General features: G+C 38.8%; 1 protein-coding gene across 2 annotated transcripts; it reads left to right on the top strand.

Moving 5' to 3' along the window:
• EMB (embigin) lies at positions 1-25,701 on the top strand. Of its 2 annotated transcripts, XM_075726842.1 has the most exons (11): positions 1-106; positions 5,153-5,239; positions 7,481-7,570; positions 8,786-8,884; positions 11,129-11,303; positions 12,507-12,595; positions 15,432-15,559; positions 16,729-17,011; positions 17,810-17,840; positions 19,785-19,858; positions 21,201-25,701. In XM_075726842.1, exons 1-10 carry the CDS (start codon positions 1-3, stop codon positions 19,840-19,842), a joined length of 1,146 nt encoding a protein of 381 aa, XP_075582957.1. In that variant the 3' UTR covers positions 19,843-19,858; positions 21,201-25,701. The 2 variants fall into 2 exon arrangements, with proteins under 2 accessions (XP_075582957.1, XP_075582958.1); XM_075726843.1 differs by lacking the exon at positions 1-106 and having other exon boundaries at positions 5,165-5,239; positions 8,795-8,884; positions 17,807-17,840.
• The last annotated feature ends 396 nt before the right edge of the window (positions 25,702-26,097 follow it).

Raw genomic sequence — 26,097 nt, 5'->3', positions numbered from 1 at the left:
ATGCCGGCCGCCTTCTCCGGGGAGCGCCCGGCGCGGCGGCGGCTGCTGCTGCTGCTGCTGCTGCTGCTGCTGCTCTGCCTCGGCCTCTCGGGCGGCAGCCCCGCAGGTAAGCGCTCCCTCGCCCTGCGGCTGTCGCGCCGCAGCCGCCCCGCCCGCCCTCGGCGCCGGGGTGGGCTGGGGAGAGGGGGCCGGGGCAGCGCCTGGGAGCTGCGGCTGAGCAAAGGTCCTCCCTGCCCGCAGCATCCCCCGGGGTGGGGGGGACGAAGCGGCGGCCCGGCAAGGCGGCCGTCTCTCGGCCCCGGCCATTTCATTCTTTTCCTCGGCGGCCCCGACCCTCCCCGGGGTCCCGCCCCAGCGCTGCCTCGCCCCCGGCACCCGCTGCGGGGGCAGCTGCCGCCCCTGCCCGCCGGTGCTCTTTCGCCTTCAGCTTCAGACGAGCGCTGGGGCTTCTCGTGGTCCTGCTGGGAAGCAGGGACCCCCGCCCTGCCCTCCTCCCGAGCGCTAAGGCGGTGGGTAGCGCTGCCCCCCGCGTGTGCGGGCTGGCGGCGGGGCTGAGCCGCATCCAGCGCCGCGCACTCCGGCGGCCCCGCACCTTCGCCCGCGTTCTGCCTCGCCGACGGCAGCCTTTATTAGTTCGCAGGTGCAGGACTTGGAGGTCGAGGCATCGTGTTTCATTGCTGCCGTATCCTTACCAAGTACAGCATTATTTAAGTCCTGAGAAAACCCGAATTAGCAAGTTAAACTACATCAGTATGCCTAGCAGGTTGTGAGGAGTGTTCCTCGGAGGATTTTGTATTGTGTTTTTAAATGTAACACTTAAAATCCACGAGGGAACAGCGATTTGTGCCTTCTGGGCCCTATTCTTCCTCTAGTGGTTTTCAGCAGGAGCAGGCAAGCCACCTCTAAGCAAAGAGGAGCTCACTTCTCAAACTAGTGGATTTCGGTTGTTAATCCCTATTTTTGAAGCATCACAGAGTAGTACAGAATGGTAATGGAAGGAAGTCTCAAGAGTGCTGATGTGTGCTGTACAAGATGTAATTGTTGGAGTGTGTCTTGCCAGGGCCAAAAGTTCTGCCAATACATGTACGTGAACATTATTGCTGTGGCTTTAACCGTCAGTGGTTTAGCTGCATTTTCAGTGTGTGATACATAAGTAGTTACATGTTTGTGCCTCTGTTGCTCTTCCTAATACTGAGAGGAGTATTACTGCTCCCTGTGTGATGGTAAGTTCTGTAAAACTTGTAGTGGTTTCACCTAATGTGAAAAGACAGAAAATATGCTTTGCGGTTCTCAAGGCTTGTTTAAAATACACATATTTATGTATGCACACAAAGCAAAATCTATTTTGTAGTTCTTAAAGTTTCTTTAGAATATGTATGTGTATTTACGTACACACACAAAACTTGGAAGTCCCTTCTAAACTTATGTCATTGATCAAGAAGTTTTGTCACTGTAAATGGCCTGATATTTGTAGGATTGTGAGTTGCATTATGGCAAGTTAGCCACATGGTATTTATTTTTGCTGAGTATTACTGTTGAAAACTGTACCTAATGGTAGATGAAGCAATTCTAAGTTTACGTAAAGCCATCAGTGAAATGATATCCTCTTCACGGGGGGGGGGGGGGGGGGACGGGGGGGCGGGTTGTGGGAAACAAGTTAAAAAAACCCCAACAAAACCCTGTTTGTGTTTCGAAAATTTCCATAAACCTACCATCTTCCTAAAGTGGTCGATATCATGTCTGGTTTTGAGCAGACATCAGAAATGAGCCACCAGCTTTAGTACCCTTTATCTGTATAAAATGAGGCTGTTGTTTTTCAGACTTTATTAAATGCTGTTATATGTGTATGGGCTAGGTAGGGAGGCTTCATACTGTGATTTCCATGATGATTTAGATGTGAGGAAGAGTATTTTACTCTTCCATTGGTTATTAACCAAATGTGCAAAAACCTAGGCAAGCACAGGTACAATCTGCAGAGGTGCAGCAAAGGGAAGGTCATGTTCCCTTGTGGGGAGGAGAACTAAAACTGCCTTCTAGTGAAGTCCAGAAGCAGTGTGTGTTCTGGATATGTGGGGGGGGTTCAGTGGGTTTCTTCAATCAAAATAAATCCTTCCAGTAAAAGCAGCCGGGGGAGTCCTAGGTGCACAAAGACTGAGTTGCAGAAAAGTGGGTTGTATAGCCTTCTGCAGCTGCTCAGGCAGATAGCAGGAGAGGCCTCTTAGATTTTTGAGATAAGTAGCTTGAGGAGAATTCTTATTATTCTGTTACTTTTGTCTTTTAGTCTTGTAATTGTTTAGTTGATTATTTTGAAAAACTTAAACCATCACTTTTATTCTGTATTGAGTTGGTAATTTCTATAACTAAGTGTCACAACATTGTTCTTCAGAATTTGCTGGTTCATTTGGTTACCATTGTGGCTGCCTAATTTAGTTGTGTCGTGTGCTGCCAGATTCCTTCAGGAAAAGCAAATGCACCCCATCTCATCTCCTGGCTTCTGCCCCTAAAGATACAAAGGAGTTATAGGAGTAGAGGATACAGGTCGCTTCTTACAGACTTTGCTTCCATATTGGATTTTTCTGGTTTGCCCTGAGGGAAGGGCTTCTATCAGGGCATTTAGAAGTCTTTCATGTGGATCCTCTGGTGCCTCAGGAGAGCTCAGCCTGCAGCTTTTCCATTTTCTAGGGGCACTAGGAGGTTCTGGTGGCTGGTTTTGGGTGCTGCTGAATGCTTGTGCGCTTGCATAGGGTATAAAATTGATATTAAATTAATTGACATTAAATTAAACATTAAATTAATGATGTTAAACCAAATTGCATCTCAATCTTTTCCTATTCAGCCACTTTTCTGGCTGAAAAAGAGCAAATAGATTTTAAAGCTTGAAATTCCTCTGGTGATAACAAGTATGGTACAGACACAATCCCCCAAATATTGGCTGCAGAAGGGAGCAGAGGTAAGGTAGGAAAATAAGTTATTGACCTCATACTCTCAACTACTCCTTTCTGCATAAAGATCTGGGCAACAAGAACTCACCAAGCTACCACACTATTGATTAAATGTAATGCAAATCAATTATAGGCTAAGGCATGCAGCCATGACTCAAATAGTTTGAGAAGTTATTCCACTTGCTTACGTCACTGCCTGGCTTGATGACACTGATCATGCAGTGCTGGGTCATCTTGATCTCTGATGCTATTCAGCAGGTGTATGAGAGCACAAGAGCACTGCAATGTTATCTCTGTGCTATGTAGTTTGACATATGGACATGTAAGAGCCAAGATGTGGAAGCAGTAGTGACTAGCAACAACATGACTGTGAATCAAGGAAGAAAGCCAAGATGAGAACCCTATTAGTATGCAAATCATGTTGCAGGTTATCTGGCTTCCTTGCAGAGAGGTGACAGAGCTACTGTACAGCTTTGCACTGGCACCTTCTAAATTTATCATCTTTGGGGATTTTGATTACTGTGCAGGTGATGCATCTACTAAGCTGACACAGTCAGGTGATCCATGACATCCTTAGAATGCATCAAGATGCTGCAGATATAAAAATTCATGGACCTTTCTTCAACCTTGCCATGAATATCAGAAGCATAATAGCTCTCCCTGCTCTCAGCACCTGTGTCAAACAGAGAAGATTCAGTCTTACTGTCTGGGTCACAAGCCGGCAGATACTGAGAGCAGATTTCTTAAGTTCTTTGCTTGAGTAGAAGGCTGGGAGGGAACACTTGGCTGTGGGACCAGTGGATTGGTATGAAAAAGTACAAAAAATGAAAAGCCAGTTGTTAAGAACCACTAATGCTTAATTTTTAATCATATCTTTTGACTGTCTTGTTTTACTTTTGTTCCATACTGGTTGAATGAAGTATGATGGGCAGATTGAGAAAGTAGATGGTGCAAGCCAGGCATGACTGACATAGTCTGGAGTAAGTGTGTGCTGGAGCTGCCAGTGGAGAGTCTGTAGGTTGTCTATGCCTATAGTGCTGAAATGGGGTAGGAGTGGTGTTCACTTGTAGGAACTGGCAGGGTGCTGACTTTACCTTCCATTGAAGGCACACATTTCTCAACACGTTTGAACACACTTAAAAGTATGAAGCTTTTCACTTTTCATCTGTTTGCTGCTGTCTTGGATGTCTAGTAGAGCTTATTACCTCTCCCAGACTTTAATTACACCTGCAAAACATGTGTCCTTGTTTCCCTTTTGTAACTACTGGCCAAATCACTTAAAAGCTGCAAATGTGACATTCCTCTGCGACTGAGGAAGAGTGCATATTGCTGCTATGGCAGTAGAATCTGGCCTGGAATACCTAAGCATGTGAAGTTACAGTGTTCATTTTATGCTAGCTAGTTCTGCCACCCAAGTGTGGGAACAGAAGGGAAGGAGCAAACATCTCCATTTTTATAAAACATTTAGGGACCTTGCAATCTTAATAGGAGAGTGACACAGCAACATACTGAAACTGAGTCCCCTGCTGTCCTTTTTCCAGTCAAGAACATAAAGCAAACCCTTAGAGTCTTGCCTGGCTCTTAGAAAACTGTATTATAGGAGCAGAATCAGATTTGCAGTGATGTTAAGGAAAATGGAAATAGTCATTAGTATAACTTGGTGAAGTCCATGTTTGACACAGTTGCCTTTTGTTTTGCTCACCAAGGTGATAACAGAAGGAGGTTGTTCACTGTATCTCTAAACAGGGTAGACATGTAAGGTTGTAATGAAGTCATTTTATTCAATTAGTGAATCTGCTAATCAATGTTTAAAAATAATCAACTAGTGTCAGTGTCATAAACTGTGGTGATCTAGGCCCACAAACAAGACAGGGTTTGAATGCAGGTTATAAAGTTTATTGGTCTGCTGGAATATTCTGAAGAATGGCTTTGACTATAGGCTAACTACAGGAAAAAACCTGCATACGGAAATGAGAGGTCAAATAAATACTGCCTCTGTTCTTCGATCTTTTCTTGGCTAAAGTAAGCTAAAGAACTAATGAAAAGTGATTCTTGCACATTTTGGCTGTATATGCTCCAAACGGGGAACAAAATGGAGGTAGTAAGCTGAGGTGAGGAGGTGCTGTTTGAGTTCTTTTCATGAACTAGATACTTCTAACTCAGTTCAGCTGAGAGAGAATAAAGTTTATTTAAACCTTTTTTCTTTTTAGATCCAACTATAACAACACAAGATGCCAGTCAGTCTCAGGCAAACTCTTTGACTAAGATGCAAGCTGGACTTAATGAGTCATCTCCTGGTAATTCTTTTATTTGAGTATACCTAAAGCTCTAATACTTTTTCCTGGTGGTCCTAAGTTACCATGTAGAGTTTACATTTTCATACTAAATAAGTTCTTTGAAATAAGATTGTGCCTCTTCAGAAGAAACAGAAGTAAATATATAATCTAGGCCTTCTAAAGCCACTGCAAGAGCTAAAGTGTCATAGGCATCTCGAGAACTGGGGAAAAAGCTATCCAACTGCCAGTTGTGCGATCTGTTGCCCTTATGCATATATGTCATAAAAGCAGGCAATGACCCTGGTGATGGGACAATTCCCAAACTAGAACCGTTGTGGGAAGTTCTGTTCTAGCACTAGCACTTACACATGATAATTTTTTGTGAAGACTCCTCTTTATGCCCTTGTATTAGTGAGAAGTACAATAATGCCCTTGCATCACTGTGCCTGCTAGCTTCATCTATTTTGTTTTTTAATTGTGGATGTTTCAAAACCTTCTTTTGTCCCCACACTTCATTCACCATATTGTGGACCTTAACTGTGGTTTTGATAGGGTGCGGAGGGTAAATTCCAGGCAGAAGAAACTGTTGATTGTTCATTCCCACCTCTCCTTTCCTTTCTCCATAAAAATCAGAGCAGCAGGAATTCAGCAGTGTACCAAAGCTTGTGTTGATTAATGCAAAACAAACGTGGACTGAGTTGTATTTATACATGAACTCAAGCAAGTTCTGACAAGTTATTCCATCTACAATTTTGTCAGTGGCAATCATAATGCTTTTTACCTGGTGTTCATCTTCAGAGATTATTTTTAGCACAACGTGTGTGAGAACCAGGAGTGCGGTAGCTAATAGATTCAATAATTCTTTCCATACACAAACACACACACACACGAGCTAAAACACACGAAGTATTTTGTGTAATTATGACCTCACCTGACTATTTTCATTTGATATGTGAATTGAGGAAGAAAGTCAGTATGAGGATCCTGTTAGTGTGCAAGACATTTTAAAGGTTGTCTAGTTTTTTGTAGGTAGGTAACGACTACAGTATGAACTGGCACTGGTGCCTTTTGAATCTGTCATCATCAGGGATTTCAGTAACAAACCAGGTGATGCATGTACTAGACTGACATACACTCGGGTGATCCGTGACAACCTTGGCATGCTGTCAAGCTGTTTGCATACACACAGACAGAGGAGGATTTCCCAGAAGGCCTTCAGCCTTCATGTGTTATTTTAGGGATAAGCACTTGGACTAGTTTGTTTCTCCATCAGGCAGAGATCCAGGCTTGCTTGTGCTCTTGTCTAGAGGATCAGGACTTATTGTCTAGTGTTAGAGATGGCTTCCGAATTTCTTTTGCTTAAAAAGCCATTTTGGGCTAGTAGTTGAGATTGACAACAGTCTACTGTCAACAACCACCAAATGAACTAGCCTGAAGCTCTGTTCTTCTGCATCATCCACCCCTTAATATAGAGGTTTATTGTTACTTAAGCTGGTTGAAGCATGAGGGAAGGTAAGAAAGTGCTGATGGAACAAGCCAGGCAGAAGGCTGATTGCCTGTGGCATAGCATTCCTTGTGTTGTGAGCTAACATGTTGATAAAGAAAAACACTGCTTTATGGAATGGGTCAGCAATGTGGAAGGCATGTTGTACCTCTGTTTATGCTTGCTCAGAGACCTTCAGATACAAACCACAAGCAGGGACCTCCTTCTGCACAGCTAGATTCTCTCAACTGTAGCCGAGAGGCATGTGTTTAAGAACTCTACCTCAAAGTTCAGTATTTTATGCTGGAAAAGAGAAGTAGTAACTCTGAGAAGATCTAGGCTTTCAGAGATACTATTTCTACTGCACAGTGATCAGCTCTGCCACCGATCAACTCTGCCACCCAGTGCTTCTCTGAGTGAGAAGACTGAAGCTGTAGCCCAGTTTTCTCTATTTTCCCAACTGTGAGTGGGAACCTTTTCAATGCACGGACAGGAGAGATAATGAAGCCCCTTTCCTTCTACAAAATCTAGAATAACTTTCTCCTATAATGGTGTATGGTTAGGCAGATTCAATCAGTAACTACTGTTTATATATTCCTGAAATGCATTATAAAATAACCGACAATAAAATTACTTTACAAGCATGTAAAACATGTGGCTTAAAACATTTAGTGTGTTTTATCTACCATGGCGTGGGGGAATCTCTGTTTCTTTTCTTTCACTTTAGCGATGAAACAAAATTAATTTTTTTGTAACAGGTTTGTTTTTTCACCTTTCAGAGCCCATGACAACTACACGCACTGTCAACTGGCAAACTCAGGGGAGCTCTTCAAATCATTTGACACTTGGACTTAACATGTCTACACCTGGTAAAAGCAATCACATGTTGTCTTCTAGTACCCTAAGGTTCTACCTTGATAGTTTTTTAATCAAGTGGTTATGGAGGATTGATGTTAGGTGATAATTACCAAGGCAAAAAGTTTTATGTTTAAAGCTGTGTAGAGAATAACTGTGGAAACTGAAAAAATTAAAATTGCTATAACTGTATTGAATTGACTTTTCCTTTAAGCATAATTTCTAATATCTTCTCCCACAGTCTGCTTCAGTTTACTAGGAACTTGTATGCAGATAGTACAATACTAATGAAATAATTACGTGTGTAGATGTGGAAGGGTGATGCTTCCTTAGCTTGGCTACATCTGTTGTTAAAGCTGTAGCTTATTAATTTGCTTTCTTGCTCTGTTCTTGAAGTGCACAGACCATGAGAACAAGTAGAGCGGTGGGAACAGACTGTTTATGCTTACAGTTGCCTGCCTGATAGCTGTATCAAGCGTTGTAGAGTTATATAAAGGTAGTCTCTGAACAGTATGCTATCCATAGCCCTACAGAAAAACCTTTTAAATGTAGTTTTCCCTCACAGAAGGAAAGGAGTATATTTTGGGCAGATGATAGTCAATATTGATATTCTTTGTGTGTGGAAGGAAATTCCCTGCAGTATAACAGGAGTTTTGTGGAGCAGTGAGGGACTCCGCCCATGTTCCAGTAGAGCACAGGGTGTTCTTGCTCCTGCATTCATTAGAGCTGCATCTAAGTTAGACAGTCTGCCTCTGGTTTTCTGGCTGTGTTGTTAAATTGCAGTGGCTTTGGTAATGGCAGTGTTCTGTCCTTCTGTTTCTTCTTTTTTATTTTTCTAAAGCTTATTACTTTTCCAAGTTCTACTTAAATATTGATGTAGCCCTATACAGTTCTAGGACCCACCTGTAAGCTTTAGGAAACGCTGCACATATAGGTGACTTTTTGAGTCAGGCTGTGAAAAGAGTAGTTACAAATTACAACATTATATTGAAGTTAGAAACCATCTTCTAAAATGGCATAATTACTCTAACAGTGGCCATACAGCACTGCTACTTTAGATTGTGGCTGTTAACAGACAAGGTATATGAAAGGATTGCCGTAGTAGTCAGCATTTGGCAAGGTCCTTTTTTCCCCCCAAGATTACTGTAAGAAACTACAGCATCATATTGCCACTCTGCTGTATGATTACCTTTATAGGATCTTAACATATTGCTTTGTTTCCCCCGCAACCTTGTTAGGTCCAGATCTTTCCACACAAGAGTTCAAACAGGCAACCAAAGAGAACGTGTCTAATATCACTTTTGTGGAGTATGAGGTACTCCTACCTGGTGAGTGTGATATTTTCTCTTCCAGTTATGTTGAATGCCTGTGATTACACATAATATTTTGTATGAGTTGTAAAAGTATCTAGGATGGCAACTTGATACAGTTAAGATGCTCATAGTGAGCAAGTGATAAGCTCAGTAAAAGAAAAGGTGAAGAAGTTTGCACTATTCAGTTTTATGTTCTAATAACTATTTTGCAGTGAAGAATGAGATTCTTTTAATTAAAACCACAAGTAAAAACAACTCATGGCTATCTGTTCCCTAAATCAAATGACAATTTCTTTGCACTAGTGAATCCACTTGGAGATACCATGTAAGCTAGGGTGCTTGTTAACCAGCAGGTGTTAGTCAGTTTTGCAGCATTACATGAGTTAAAGGATGGAGAAAAGGCAAGATAAGCCTCTTCTTAAGGTAGATGTGATGTTCCCAGTTGCCAAATAAGCATTTATAACTGACTTCTTGGACAACTGGAAAAACTGATCTAACCGAATTCTCTCTCAATTTGAGAAGATCAGTTAGAACTCCTTTGCAAAGTACTGGTATGATACTTTAAGGACACAATTGCACAGCATTAGCAGAAGACTTAAGGTAGTGTCTGTTTCTTGTTCTGGTACATGTACTCTTGGTACAGAGATGTCCCAGATACCATTCTTGCTAGTGGTTAATCTTCAACAGCATAGGATTTTCATGCTCCATTCAATTAACCTGTGGATTTATTGTTAAAATAATCTCAAAAGGTATGGATTCTATTTTTAGCCAGTGTAATTAATCTGACTGTAAAACTTTTGCTACTGTGAAACCAATTCCATTTGCAAAATTACTTTGATCATAAACAGCCTCAACAAGGTGAGTTATGCTTGACTCATTTGAGTGTAATGGCTCTAATAAATGAGTTGCAGTAACTGACTTTGCTCTGCTATGAAAGACCAAGGTGTTGCACCTCCAAGTTTAACTCCAGCTCAACAGATCTGTAATATTTTTGCTGGGACTTGGAGTTCTGGGCTCACTGTTCTGCAAGCTGTAAATGTCTCTGCCAGACCCAGTAAAGGTCAAATACTCTGTGGGACTATCTGGTGCTTCCACTTCAGCCAGACTTTGCTGCTTCTTAGGTATGACCTGCATTACTAAGTCAGTGAGCTGTACCTTAAAACTTCCTTTTCTCTCAGGAAGAATTTGAGCTGTGAAATACAGCTGCACTTTGTTGACCATCAAGTACTACAGGGTAGGTCTAGGATCGAGGCAGGCCTGGAATAAATTTTCATGGAGTATTCAAATGGACTAACCACAGTTCTACCTAGGTGTGAAAGAAAAAGCCAATTATGGAATAAAACGTCAGTGCTGATGGGTACAAAGTCAGAGGTGTTTTTTATAAAAGGCTGTTTGTATGTATTGGAGAAAATATCTGCTGTTGAAACCTACTTTTTAGATATACTCATTTTATGCTGATGGAGCTTGTTTAAAGCAAAAAGTGTCAGGTTTTTCTACTGTATTGGAATGTTTTCACATTGTAATTCTACTGGCTTGCCACTAGGAAGTTGAAGGCAGTCATAAATGGGTTTGAAGGTGATTTGGTTTCAAGTTGAGTAGCTGTAGCCTGAAAGGCTAGATCCAACAATGTTAAGGTTGTGGATTTTATCAACAGCTTCAGTAGCAACAGGACATTACCTTTAATCTCACAGTATCATAAAAATCTGCAACTGGCTAAAACCTGGATGCTTATAGATATTTACAAGCCTAACTCTTTTTGATATTATATATCTTTTATATATACTATATATAACTTTTTATATATTTACTAATATTTTTAATCCAATAAATTCTGCTTTTTTAATACCAAATGTGAAGTCAAAAAGGAAGTTTAGACTGAGAGCAGAGATTGCCTTGATGAGAGCTAAGTACTTAATAAATTTCAGTTTGGGTTAAATTATGTAGAAGCATAAGTCTGTTTTGCTTTCCATGAAATGAGTATCTATGTTCCTAGATTAGAGCCCTCTAGGAGGTTTACCTATAGAATGGAGTGACTGTGTCATTTTTGTAATGGATGTGTATCATAACTCAGTTATGGCTTATGAAATTAATGTCAAACACTGATTGTCTGATTTTGCAGGTTTTTACCCTGGAAGGTATAACAGTAACACACTGTATCCACCTGTAATCCAGCATATGTGAAAAAACAATCTTTGAATTTCTTCTTCCCCCAGAATGAAGAAATACATCTTTCATAAACAATTTTTTAAACTTCTTTAGGTGTTTCTGGTACTTCTGTGGAAAAAAATGTCACTTTGGACAGTGCAACTCAAGTTGAACTTTCATGCAGATTGGACAAGAAATATTCTCATTTGAAAAGTCTTCAAGTGACTTGGAAGAGGGGAAATGAAACAATCGGACATATCCATAAAACTGAAAACAGCTGGAGCATCCAGTAAGTAGCGTTCTTTACAGTTCGACTCGCAGGTTCTAAGGAGTTATCACAAGCATACACACTGCCAAGTACTAATCATGTATATACTAGAAAATAGCCAAATGTGGTGATTAATATATGCCCATAATCAACATATTAAAGCTGCAGGAAAGGAAAAAGGTTGCAGTTACCTTGAGCCTGGAGGAGGAGCTCCTGTTCTTCCTCTAGTGCTGGAGAAACAAGGTTTCTTCAAGAAAAGAATGTGGAGTAAGGACACAGTTCTTTGAGGTCCAGTAATAAGTGAAGTAGTAATCTCAGTCTGAGATTGCTAAAATTACTCCATTTCTTTTTCCACATTCTCTTTTCCACTGCAGTGTTGCTTTGTAGATGTCTGAAAGGCATCAATGGCCATGTGTTTTTGTTCATTGTTAGCAAAAGAGACAAGAAATTGCCATTACAGTACAGATGTTTGGGATTTTTAAAGGTTTTTCTTAGCTCCTTCAAACCTCTACAGAGACTCAAGAAATGTTGTAGCAAATTTTGTTAAATTGATACAATTTACTGCTGGACTTTAAAAATCTGTAGATGGGCTAATTTTAACCGGTAGTCTCCAGTTGATTTCTGTATTGCTTTGGTTTCTTAACATCAATAATATAAAATTTATATGATAGAAAATGTGATGAGAATGTACTGTCACTTTTCTTTGCCATATACACACACAACCATGTAAATATTTTTCAAAGTGCCTGTGAAATGTATAGTTTGCCAGCAGAGAAGATGCTGGACTTCATTAGATGACAGCTCTTTAAAACTGTTCTGTGTTGGAGCTATGCTAGCTATTGACTGACTGGCTTTAGAAAGAACAAACCATTTAAATAATCTCTTATGAAGTCCTACATAGCCTATGCTTTATAGTTCACATGGTGAACCCACATCTAATTTGGTAACCTGTAGATAATACTGCTTAAAGATGTTTGGCCTTCTGTGAGCATCAAGGGTGAAAATGGTATTTATGTTCCCGGTGTGTTCTTCTGATTTCTTAAAAATGTCATGCTGTTTTTACATTGCACTAAACGTGGTGCATCCTAGTGTTTCAGCAATGTATGTTCTCTGCTCCACTACTAATCTCTGCTGGCTTCTTTGGAATGTTTAGCAGTCGCTGATAGTTGTAGGACAAAAGAAAATACAAGCAAAAAAGCAAAATAGTTAAACTTTTTTTTGAAGATTGAGGATCTTGGATGACAGTAAGCTGGGAAGTTACAGTTGTACTCTGAAAGGTGAAGAAGAAATCAGCGCTATGTTTCATTTACAAGGCAAGTTACTTTAAATTTTGCTTTGCTTGACCATTGAATCCTTTCTTCTGTTTTGTATTCTCTTCACCAGTAATGTTGCCCTTGACAGTAGTAGACAAAATCCAGTTGAATAGAAGACATGTGGAAATGAAACAAATACAAGTTGCTGAGAACCTTTATCACTGAGAGCTGTTCTCTTGTCTATTCCCACCATCCAAATTTTGCAGAGAGCAAGGCAAGCATTTGGTCTGTGAAAGCTCTGCAGACTGATATATAAGAAAGATCCTCCCTGAACACAGATTCCTAAACTGTAACTCTTCAAATAACTACCCTAATGTCAGCTGAACTAACCAGCAGGACTTTGTAATTCTCCAGTGCTGCAAGCTGGCTTTGTTCAGTGGGGTATCTGGTCATGAGACTTGAGGAAACTCTCTCATGTATGTTTAAGTCTTGAATAGTAATGTTGATACCTGTTTTCAAACATTCAGCTGGGGGAGACTAGCTTACAATACTGAAGAAAGACAAAATTGTAGTGTATTCAGGCCTTTTAATCTCAAAAAATTATTATATATTTTTCTGGTCAATGTGTGGGTAAGATTTAGTTGAATGGCTACCCAAGTCTTTTTTTGATTTTAAAAAGAAAAAGTCAAAAGAGACCTTATTCTTTTGAAAGTATACAATAGCTATTTCAGTAAGGGCAGGAGTGACTCAATAGGGAAGTCATCTTTTCCAGAACAGTGCTTAGCACTGGTTGATTTATTACAAGAAGATGGGAGAATTGCTTCACAATGGTTGGATGCTGCCACTTCTGATGCCATAAAAAGTACTGGCTTGAGACTTCAAGATTAATGCAAGAGTGAAGGAAATGGGAAAGAGAAGTCCTTGAATCTTCCAGTCAATAATGCAGAGAGAACAATTCTTGAACTGAAAGATGAGTAATGTGTTGGTGTAGACTGAGTGGCTAAAGTCATCACTGCTGTAACTAACTGCAGTAGCGTCTCCACTAGGCAGTTAGGCATTATTGGATGTGTTGCCTCTCCCCTCTTTCCCCTTTCCCCCATCCTGGCTTGGCATAACCCTGCAGATTTTGAGGAGCTGAGCTTTTACCCAGGTCTGCGGAAACCGTAATGTTTTGAGATGCTTATAGGAAGTTCAGATTATTAAACATGGAGACCACTTCAACAGTGTTTTTCTGTGCAGCAGCAGTGTTTTGTCACCAAATTCTGGGTGATATACTTGCAAAAAAAAATACCTGAGGCAAAGCATATTATTCCCTTGCATGCATTCAAGGATTAACCACTCTGTTACAGAGCCAGATCTCAGAACTCATGATGGATATTCATGTCCCTAAATCATGGCTAATGTGGTAAAGGTATTGCTGGTATGCCTATAGCTGTGCTTTGCTATTGATTAGCATGGCTAAATCTCTTTGACTACCACATAAACCTATTGTGCTGCTTACAAGGGTTTTTTTTGTTTTCACATGTTCCATTCTTTTCCCCCAACCTGCTTCTGTTCTTCCTCTTCTATAAATTGCAAAGGAAGTGGCAGCAGTTATTAGTAAAGTTGTCCCTTTTACTGATACAAGTGAAGATACTCCACCACTACTCTTTAAAAGGATAGTGTTTAATGATTAAAACAAATACATATGGAGTGAGAAGACCTCACTAGTAATGAGGCTGGATTGATGTATGGTGCAGCAAATTCTGAGGTTGTAAGCAGTGTTCTTACTAACAAAATGGTTTCATACATATTTCTGGAATGGAACTTTTTAAGTTTGAATACTCATGAGAAGTGAACTTTTCAGGACAATTAATTTGTGCTCAGCCAGTCAACAAGGGAAGGTAACAAGAACAGTCTTAGTTTATACCAAATTGTTCCATCATAACTGCTGAAAGCAAGTTCTTGGCCTGTTTAGTCTTGTGTGACCAATATAATTTCAAAGATGTGCTGGATCTGTACTTACAAGATAGAGCAATGAAACTTGAAGTAAAACTTAAAATAAATGGATCTGAGGAAAACATGCTGGTAAACATCCTCATGAAGAGGGAAAGAAGGGGGAAGGGGAAATGCATGCTCTATCATGATGTATTTGCTCAGCTCTAATTATACCTCTGGGATACCTCAATATATTCAACAGTGTTTTTCAGGCTTTTGCTCTTGGGAGGCTGTAGGGTATCTGCAGTTATGATGGTGGGGACAAGTAGCTCTAAAGTTATAATCTGATGTCTTGTTGTGGCCATGTTCTGTCCTTAGCAAGATTGGACCAAAAGTCCTCTTTACTGGCATGTACCCACAAGCTGTTACCTCAGCTTAGAAAATGTTTGTAACTACAAAGCTCCTTCAATTTGCAGTTTTGTCTTGAATACAAAAAAAAGTTCTCTGCATGCACAACCTGCCAGATACCATTATGGGGTAGCATTATGGCTGGAATAGACTTCTATCAGTTCTTGCAGATTGAGTGAAATTGCAGAAAAATTAGTATGTTTTTTCCCTAGGGTACTAGAACTGAAGCATGTAGCTCACAGCTGTCAGGGAAGGAAGAGAGGAAATGGGCAAGGGTAGAAATCACAGTCTGATTATCACTTGGTTTTCAGTATTAATTGGCACCTTTTAAGATCATACAATAACTGAGAGTGGGATTCCTGTAGTGTTCTGCACAAATTCTGTATGTGGAATATCAGCCTGAAATGACTCTTCATTTAGATCATATCATGAGTGATAGAATCATCTGTGTTTATGGGAAAAGGAAATGAATGGACTACTATAAATACATAGCTAAATATATTTTATCTTTTAGTAATACTGTAATTAAAACCTGTAGGTCTCACTTGAACTTTTTCCTACTTTTTCTTAGTACCGAAAATTGAAGGAAAAGAAAAACCCATAGTCAGTTATGAAGGAGATACAGCTGTAATGATTTGTAAAAGTTCTGGCTATACTCCCATTGCTTGGACCTGGTATATGACCAATGGCAGTGAACAGGTAAGGTTTCCATCTGTTGGTCAAGCAAAACAATGTGGCAAAAAACAAATACAGACACTTTGTAAAGTATAATGACTTCTTGCTGTAGGCTCTACAGATTGCCTTTTCATTAATGTTAATGTAAATCTCTGCACATGGGAAAAAAAAGTCTGTGATATTTAGAAGTATTCATTATTGCAGGGATGTAGTTTTTGTTCTGGTTTGTGTGATGTTTCTTTTCCAAAAACTCCCTGCCATATTCTTAGAGCCCAGATAAGACTAAAACAAACCAGGTGAGTCTTGAGATACTTGTCTTTAATATTGTAATGATGGTTATATTGCTCAAATCTTACAACTTGATACTGCAAAAATACCTTATTATAGCAGGACACTCTTTAAAAGGCATGTAAGGTATTGGGAGGCTTGAGGGAGAACAGGAGCATGTCCCTCTTCCTTCTGCTCCAGGTGCAAGTACTTGTGTATTTCCCAGCCTGTATGATCTCTGGGGCACCGGACCTGAAGGAGGTTGTCCTGTGCCACTTGATTCTGAAGGAGCTGACATCTCTGCTCACTTAGACTCCTCCTCTCTTAAAGGCTGTGAGGAAAAATCTTGCTCAGCAGTCTTCCTCCTTCATATACCCACCTTGCAGGATCCCGCTTAGCCTTGGAAGTGTAGCTGCTGTGTCCTAGCCCTTGTCTTTTCTGGGGGAAGCACTGTCAACTGAGAGGACGTAAATAGATTTGTCTCCTCTATGCTGCTGGAGAGTAGCATTGACTTGTAAGACAATCAACATACTTCCCAGTGAAGCAGCATTCCCAGCTCAACTTCCTTGAAAGTGGCTTTGTGCTGTGGTGAAACCTGGATGTTAGATCCTGATACCTGAGGCTGCCTTTGTCAGTGGAGAGTCAATAGATTCAAGGGTACCTTTCATCTGATCTTAAATAGACTAAAACAGGTAGACCACTTGCATGCTAAAAGTGCATGTTTTCCTCCATTGAATGTAAAGGGAACCAGGGTGGCCAGCTAAGATAAATCCTTCCCTTGGAAGTGGACTGAACGTGTTTCACAAATGCCACTTGTTCTTAACTCATTTTACACCTCTCTCTATAGAACTATCTGTTGATAATATAAATAATGTGATTAAATAGTTTCCCATTGCATTATAAGACTTGTATTTTTTTATTTTCAGATTGCCATTAATGACTCTTTGCTGGCAGACAAGTATGTAATTAATAGAATATCTGCCAATGTAACCCATCTGAAGATACTGAAGCTCACCAAGGAAGATGATGGTGTATATTGGTGTGAAGCTGCTTTTGAACTAGGAAAAAGTAAAGGAAAGCTGAAGCTTAGAGTTCTGTCCCTCATGGTGCCTCTCAAACCCTTTCTAGCAATTGTGGCTGAAGTTGTTATTTTAGTAACAATTGTTTTCCTTTATGAGATGTATTCGAAAAAGAAAGAGAAATGTGCACGTAAGTCTTTTTTGTCTTTTCTAGCTTTCCATTGAAATTGCAGCCAAAGGTAGAAAGGGATGACCCACAGCACTTCATATATGAAGTTTAGTGTGATTTTTCACATCTGTATTTTTTCTGATAAAATACTTCTACAACATTGCATTATTTTAGATTTTTTTTTTAAATACTTTCTGTGAATCTAGAATTCAGGTACAAAGTGCTGTCAAGAACCAATACTTTCTGATAAAGAGTTTGATATAGTCCTCATTTTTTTTCCTTACAAGACAGAGGAATTTAGAGGCTATACATTTTTGGAGGATGCTTAGGAATGGAAGCAACTGTTAGTAATCTCAATGGGAGAAACTTCAGTCAAGAAATTGAGTAAGAAGGAAAAATGCATTAAAACACAACACACTAATGTTGGTTGCTGAATCTAAGGCATACATCAGTGAGCTGAACTAGAAGTGCAAGATGAAACAGAAGTGACATATATCTGAAAAAAAAATCTATGTGTATATATGTGTCTATGCATTATACATACATGTATACATGTATTTTTCAATATATATGTATATATAACATGTTATGTATTAAAATCAGATTAATAAAACTTGATGAAAGTAGGTTTTTTGACAAACTTCCAGGTAATTCCATTGAAGAGAGGAACAAGATAATTTGAATTAAATTGAAGAAAACTAATAAAATTTTAAAGATTTTGTTTTGCTTATACATGGAGTAAATAATATAATTAAACAGAACTTTTCTACTGTTTGTTAAATTGAGACCTTATATAATCCTTTTTCTGTTATGCAGAAGATGGAAAAGAATTTGACCAAGTTGAGCAACTGTAAGTAAAGAATTTGTATACTATAAATATTTGCTTCTTTGTATATTGGTGTGTTATATAAAATTATGCTATGTTGTTGACCCAGTTGGTAAGGGTTAATGATGAATGTGAAAGTACAGTTTATTCCTTTCCTTAAGACTTCTGAATTCCAGAGTGTGCAGAATGCTGTTTTCTACTTGGCACCTAATTTTGGTGTTTGGAAGGTATTTCACTTTTTTGTGAGAGTACCATGTGTCCTCGTTATAAACTCATTCTAAAAGGATGTAACTATGAGGAAAACCACTTTCAGGTAGAAATTTTACAGAAAAGGCTTTGAAATTTTTTTTCTCATATGTATTTTTTTAACATACATTTCTCTCGTATGTGGTCAAAGCCCTAACTGTCCGAGGCAAGGCTGTAGTTGCTGGGGTGTTGGGGGCTGTTTTGGTGGTAACTCCAACCTCTTGGGGGGGCCTCTCACTGTGCTGATGGCTTGGGCTCCCTGGGCACAGGAACAGCTGCACTACTGGAGCCAAAGGAGCAGGTGTAGGCACTTTTGTTGCTGTTGAGGGTTGGTGCTCCTGTGCTGGTTCTCTCCTCCTTAGGATGATGCATCTGTAAAGGCTTGCTTGCTAAAGTAAGATATACTTCTCTCCCTCTGCCCATCCTTTGAAGCCCAGTCACTTCATTTAGCCTGTTAACTTTCTTTTTGTTTTAAGATGCAGACTTGTGGTTCTTCTTTTTAGATGTATCTAGTCTACTCCAGTTTTCTTTCCCCTCGGTCTTTTCTCTCCTATGTTTAGCTCCCTTTTTTGTCCCTCTGAGTAGTGCCATCTTTCCCTATTTGAATTTCTTGCTGTAGTGACCTTTGTTTCCCTGTGTTGTATTCACCTTCTCATTCCTTTTCCAGTGCTAGCTGAAAATGTATTTTAGTGCTTTTCCCCTTATCTAAACAGCTTTATAGCTGTAATTCAATTATGCTATAAAGTGGGCATATGTCTTGGGAATATAGTATGCTATTATACTGCCGAGTGTTTGGGGATATGTCTTGGCTTGACAACTGAATAATTGCCCTTGTTGCACAGCCCTGCTTCTTCTAAACATCCTGAAACTGTATTACAATAGGATTGTAACACAGTTTAGTGCACTAAAATAATGTTTTCACGCTTGAGATGTGGGATGTAGTTTTGATCAGCTGCTTGATCTTTACTTGGGAGTTGTATCTTAGATAAAAACATATAAAGAAAATCTGTTAAACCATATACTTTTTGCCTGATTTTAATAACTGAAAGTTACTTCAACTACTGGCTGTTTAGAAGATAGATTTGTGTACCAGAGAGAATGGCTCCAAAGGAACTTTTCTGTTCTGTAATGTCAAGTGATGACTAATACACAGCTGAACTTTGTTGATGAGGCTGTAATTAAAATGTCACATCCAACAATGTATTAGGTGGGAAGCTAGTGATTCAGAAACAGAATTTTTTTAGCAAGAGAATTGTTAATTCAAGTCTTGATTGTGACCAGCACCATATAGCTGGTTGTAGGTACTCTAGAAGGAGCAGTCGTATGACTGTTTCAGCCCTTGTTCTGAGGATGTTGAGCTCTAGATTGCTTCTATATTATTTGAGCATTTGCTTTACATACAAATTCTATACACTGAATGAAATGATAGTGCAGCAATCATTTCTGGGAGTACCATCACTGTTATAACTTCTGCCCAGACCTTTGTGGGATTTTTGAAGGGGATTGAGTTGAGCCTTCATTACTTGGCTGAAAGACTGCAAGAGTCAGTATTTTGGTTGCTTAAGTTTTGTTTAATCTTTTTTCTTATAACTTCAAATGCTAAAAGAGAGAAAATCAAATACATTTTACATGTACTCTGTGATTGGATTGTGGGACTGGAATGACTGTGCTCATCCTGTACTTAAAGGTTGAGTTTTGGAATTTAATCTCTCTCTCTTACAGTAAATCAGAAGAAAGCAATGGTCTGGAAAACAGTAGTGCTAGGCACAGAAAAATTTGATCAGGTTCCTAAAAAGGTGAGTAAAAGATGAAACAGATGAGTTTACTTTTCTCTTCAGCAGCCTAATACAAGGACAAAGAAATCCACTGTGCCATCCCAATCTGCTTTCTTTTTTTTGATGTGGGAACAGAGTAATAGAACTGTGGTTTAGATAAACAATATATATTCATTCGACAATTTGTCTCGCATATCTTCTTTGAAGCGGACATGGTTTAGTGGCGGACTTGGCAATGTTAGGTTTATGGTTTAACTTGATGATCTTAAAGGTCTTTTCCAACCTAAATGATTCTATGATGTAATACCAGCAACAAAGTGAGTCCAAAACTTTTTAATTTAATGCTGTCATCATCATTGTGGTTTAGTAGTTCAGTTCACCCATGCAGTCCTTAAAACAGGACCTAGATTAACCTGCTTAATTGCTTGGCTCCTAATCATGAAACATTTCTGTGAATGCCAGGGTAGGTGCTGAGATGCATAAGAATTGCTGATGTATCCTAAATCCTGCTCTTTTAGGCTGTATTTTGGGTGTCAGCTGAGTTTATGGAGGAAGGATGCAAGTGTAGTAGCAAGTGGGGAATGTGACAGTGCCAGAGATGAAACAAGGGATTACAGGAGTCTAGCAAAGACGACAGAGCTTAATAGATGGTGACTGAAGGGATTAGTGGTAGAAGAAGGAAGCAGAGGATATGTAGCCCTGTGGAAGCTATGTCATGAACTCCCCTGATTGTCTGCCCTCTTCACAGTCTAATTACAGGCTGCTTCTACTTATGCCAGCTGGAAATGCTTGTCAGAGGATGGTCTGTCAGTTGAGGACCAATCCTACACGCTCCAGCTATTTCCTCTTCTTGTTCTCCCTCTGCATTTGGCACCCCAATCTCTCACCTCAAGATGAGAGGTGTGAGTGACTTTGCATTCATGTCACTGCTGGTACTGTTTTTCCTCATCACAACCCATCTATCTGAAGGAAGATTGTTTCCCTATCCCTTGTTTTAAAGAACAGGAAGAGAAGTGTCAGGTGAAGTTCATGTAAAGACAAATCAGAAAACAATCAAGAACAATACTTTCCAAGAGTGTATTGTCTCCTCTGTTTCCTGCATGTTATTCTACCTGTTGATTGCTGTGACTTAGGTTCCAGAGGATTTATCCCATATTGGATCTAAGGTCCCATTCTTGTAAAATCGTTTTGGCACATGACACTCAGTGGATCACTAAGGATTCAGATTTGCAAATTGGACCATACAAAAAAATTGTAAAATATAAACTGGAATTAAGTTTGTTTTCAAACAAATATGGGAAGATACTAAGCAGCAAAATAATAGAACTTGTTATATGGAAATGTGTGTTCTTTTTTAATTCAGGAGATTTAAGCCAACAGAAGTGGAAATCGTCACAAAGCTACAGAAGATGTATGCGGCTATGCATTTTAAACATCCACTATGCTTCTAAGCAAGCTCGTCTACACTTATAGGAAATGAGATGCTTTTAAAATAGCTGTGAAACTGCTCATTTTATACAGCTGATAATGTAGTCTACATTTAGACCTTTGTCTGTAGCATTGTTTATCATTTTACTGCTAAAAGGTGGTTTTTACATGATCAGACTTCCTGTTGTTTTATGACTGATCTGTTTGATTTTGTCTTAAATTTGAACTAACCTTGTATTCACTGAATGACCAGGTAATGTAGAACGGGCCTATTGTGTAGGTGTGTTGAAGCTGGACTTCTAAGATCAAAAAAGTATTTCCACCAAAGAAAAATGCCTTTTACTAGCAGATGAAGCAAATGTGACACAGCCATTTTTACCAAAGTGATCAAAGGGGAATCTTTATCATGATTTAAATGAAACATTAACAGTTTTGCAGTTTGCTCTGAACAGTAAAATGTCTTTAACTTTTCTTAGCTTCATTAAATGAGAAAGAAATATAGGTACATTCTGAATACTTAAGATACTAATTTTCTTAAGATGTCCTGCCATATATCTCTGTTACTATACTGTAATTCTAAATAGGCTAAACACTTAAAATGTTGTACAGATTAGATATTTCAGCAGTATTTCAGAGTAGATGAAAGAAGCAAAGGGAATACAGTACCATAGCAGAATATAACTGAAGTATTTCCTTACATGTGTGCAAATTACTACAGGATCTGAGAGCTGCAAAAACAGGTTTTGTGATTATAATTTATACAGAACACAGAAATTTCACAAATATACCTATATGGTTGTTATCATACATCCTGTCTAGCTGGTACTTTTCTTGCAGCATATTGTATTGTTCCTTAAATTCCTCTCAGAGCCCAGAGAAGGTCTTGAGTAGCTAAAATTTTCAGGGCAATAGGATAAAGCAACATGAATAACGTTAGTTCTCTTATACATAAAATTGTGACACTGCTGTTACAACTTACAATACTGTTTTAGAAAAGCTAGTTGCCATAATACTAAATGCACTGTTTAGTTACATTATGCATTCAGCAATTCAAAAATGTGCAGCTAATAGAAAAACAGTTGTTGCATTAGTTGCCTTTGCTTGCTAATCCAAAAGAAGAATATGAAAAACTTCCATTTTAAGAAAGGGAAAAGTAAAGTCTTCAAAAGAATTTCTTCCTTCAACAAAAACGTAAGGAAAAAAAAGGCAGTGTTTGCAAATTCCCTGGGAAGCGAAAAGAAAAAACATCTAAATAGAATTTCCTCAAAGTGGTCATTTCTTGTGGAACATAAAGAAATACAGAAGAATAAAATAGATCTAATTCCCTTTATTTTTTTCTATTTTACTGTTCTTTTGGGTTTGAAAACATCAGAAAGCCTAGCGTTGGCTGTTTTTGTTGGAGATGGGGGGACAAAATCCAGTCTTATCTATGTTTTTTTTTCATTTTCATGGTGTATTTTGCAGCTTTAACAACTACAAGTTAAAGTCCAAATAAAAAAAACAATAGGAAGTATATAAGCATTAAGTGATTAACTGTAAGGGCTGAACACTGATAAAGATTTCCCTTGCTAAGATACTGTGTTTATTGTATTTTGCCTTGGAGTTTCTATGCACTATAAAAAATTGGAATGCATTTACATGTTTTGTATGAATCTTATCATTGATATAACAGCATTTTTGTTACAGCAAGTAAATGTTTGCAGTTTAAAAAGATTTATTTTGTATACTAATTGTTTGAAACATAATTTTATTTTTTGTAGTAACCAGATATTTTTTTGTAGGAAATTCAGTAGTAAAAAATAAGCTTCCTTACAGATTTGTAAGAATTAGATTCTGAATAAAGCAGAATTAATATCCTTTGCAACAAAAAGGAGGGTAGGTACTATCTGGAAAAAAGCCCACCTTTTAATCAAAAATGGTAACAACTTATTTCTACCTTCACTGAGCATTCCTGCCTGATCTTGAAATTGTGATATGAAGTCTTGGCCAACATGGGCAAGTTACATTCATAGATACTTTCTTGGTGTGAGCAAAAAAGGGCTGCACTGAAGGCAGGCAGGAACTGGAGAACCTGGATTAAGCATGGATTTTAGATCTGTGATGTGTTCCTGCTGTCAGGACTGTGTTAGAGTTTGGTCAAATTGGCTGCTGTAACTGTGGCTTTGTCTTGACCTGCCTCTAGCATGTTCTGCTTGCCATGCCTGCAAGGGGTTTGGTGTTTATTTTTAGGTTGGCAAGTAGTTTTTTTCATCTTGGTAAGTGGTTTTATTCCTCATATGTCTGTCTCGGTTCAAACTTTCTTGGGTTCCCCTAAAGAGAGGGCTAATAAATAATATTAAATGATACATTGGCATAATTAATGATCAGAACTTCAGAGGCATAAACCCTACTTTTTTTAGTCCAGATACCACATAGGAAGCTCTGGAAATCTAGAAATGTATATTTTGAGAAATACATATTGTATATATTCAAAACATTCCTACTGCAGTTGCTTTGTATATCTGTTTTATTATACAAACACAGCCTTTAATAGAACAAAACTTCAGCAACCTCAAAAAACCAAAACTCTAGGCAATGATTTTTTTACCTCATTCAAGCTGAGAGATACCGAATGACAGCCAAAACATACTTCCTTCAAACAGCAGTTAGAGCTAAGTGTAAGGATCCAAAAAATTAGTTTTAATAACAAACATTAATGTGTAATAATTGACTTAGGTGGGCAGGCTGAGCCTAACCATTATACTTGTTTGGAAAAATCTTCTTTTCCAAGATCAAATCCTTGTTTTCTTGCAAAAGGTGATATGTTATTGGTTTCTGTACCAATGAAAGCCTTACCCATTTCTTAGAGGAAAAGATAAAAATCTGCAAAAGAATTCTGAAGGGCTGTTTCCTAATGCTTCAGACTGGTCACTGCAAATTCCTCCTTTCCGTAGGTCCAAAGTAGACACAAACAGCTGTGAGATGAGATTCCTAGTGAGGCCTGACAAATGTTAGAACAGTTTCCAAACTCTGAGCTTGGACAGAACTGTATGAATATTTCCTTAGGATTGAGACATAAGAATTACCCAGTTGTGGGCCAGGATAGTTAAGTGATTAGCTATAGGTCATTTGACATGCACAGTCCTGAGGAAGAGAGGAAAAACCCATCAGTATTGATGTTGCTACTCAAATCAGCATCAATGTGCCCCTAACTGTTTTTCAGCCAAAGAAAATGAGGTTTATATTCTGCCTTAAATTCACCCTCAAAACTTTTCAACACTGCTGAGCAATTAAAATTAGAAAGAGACTGATTGGTGCCTTCAATGCAGGGGGAGTTTTTCAGTTGAGTGGTCCTTGAAGTGTTGAGCTACCCAGCACACGCAGGCTGACCCATCATGTTGCAGTTCTAGCTGGGAGCTCCCCAAAAATAGGAAGGGGCAAGAAATGAGGAAGAAGCCACTTGCGAATGGTTGTAGGGACATGGGAAGGACCTCCATAGGGGTCCTGAGGGACAGACAGCAGAAGCTGAGATGACTTACAATTAGATATGTACAGGGAAGATAGAGTGTAAATCTGTAGGAGAAATGTTAGCTGTGCCATTCAGAGTGTTTGTGTAGGAAGTTCTGTACAATGACTGAAAACAATCTGCCATTGCTAAGCACTTGCGCAGGTGAAGACACAAAGCCAGGTGATATGTTTCTGAAGAGAATCTGAAGTTACATCCTTAGAATGTTTTTCTGTACTGGTTTTAAATAGTTTTGCAGTCATGTTACTTTCTTATGCTAGAACATGCATATATAACACATTAAACAATTCTTTATGGAAAAAAAGCCCAAGTTCCAAACTCTACAACTTGTTACTAAAACTCTTTGAATTGTTTAACTGTTGATAACTGAGTTCATTTTTTTCTAGTTGAACTTTATAAGATTTCAAACTTGTAATGTTTGTTCCATCTTAGCCAAAATAATGATTGTTTTCCTTGTGTACAGAAATTTAGTCTGATTTGTTTTTCTGTTCAGCCTTTTATTTAACCAAATAAAGATACTTGTTCTTTTTTATTAGGGTAATATTTCTATCAATTGACTTCCTGAATTATTTTCAAATTGACATAAAAGTTATGTAACAGTGCCTTGAAGGAATTTGTTTACTGCAGTTAAGTTCATTTTTCTCTTTTGCAGTATGTTTGTTAAAAGTTTCAGAGGAAACTTGACAGCAAAATCTATTTTTCTAGTGAAAGACTACTGAGCCTAATGCTTTTATCAGGCTTGCCTTATTTTCCATTCTGATTTTATACACTCTGCTCACTCAACTGTTTTATTGTTTTGCTTGAGCAGTAAGATGTGTACAGAAAATGGAATACCCTCTGTATGTTTGATGTATTGCAATAACAAGGAGAGTACTTATGAGCAATGTAAATTGATAATACTGTACTTACAAATAATTCCAATAAATTTAACCATGAAGAATCCATAAAGTGGAGAGTGAACTTATGCCTGGCATCTTAGAGAAAGAAAAGCAGACTCTCTCATTTCTTTGTCCATACCCATAGATCTTACTCTAGATCTAAACTGCTCATTTGCTTGAGTACCAAACTGTCTTTACTCAGATCTGTAACGTTCTAGGTAGAAATTGCCAAAGATAAAGCAATGCCCAAATAATTCCTTTCTAAATGCACATATTGCATCTGGTCTAGATTCATCCCTTACTAATTTGGACATCTAAGTTAGGAACTGATCCCCTCTGTGTCCTCTGTTAGTGGGGGGTGAGGGGAAGGTTTATTTCCTAGTAGAAAATAACAGCCTAAATGGAATCTGGAGTTAGGCAGGGTAAATCTCAGCTTCTGAGACAGTGTT

The sequence above is a fragment of the Pelecanus crispus genome, chromosome Z (genome assembly GCF_030463565.1).
Source record: "Pelecanus crispus isolate bPelCri1 chromosome Z, bPelCri1.pri, whole genome shotgun sequence".
Lineage (NCBI taxonomy): Eukaryota > Metazoa > Chordata > Aves > Pelecaniformes > Pelecanidae > Pelecanus > Pelecanus crispus.
The sequence above is the reverse complement of the archived record's forward strand: the minus strand, read 5'-3'. Positions and strand labels throughout refer to the sequence as shown.

Excerpts from the sequence above, each read along its gene's own strand:
- EMB (XM_075726842.1), top strand. The coding sequence starts at position 1 with ATGCCGGCCGCCTTCTCCGGGGAGCGCCCGGCGCGGCGGCGGCTGCTG. Across the intron at positions 5,240-7,480 it reads ACTTAATGAGTCATCTCCTG|AGCCCATGACAACTACACGC; the intron begins GTAATTCTTTTA and ends TTCACCTTTCAG. Across the intron at positions 11,304-12,506 it reads GAAAACAGCTGGAGCATCCA|ATTGAGGATCTTGGATGACA; the intron begins GTAAGTAGCGTT and ends TTTTTTTTGAAG.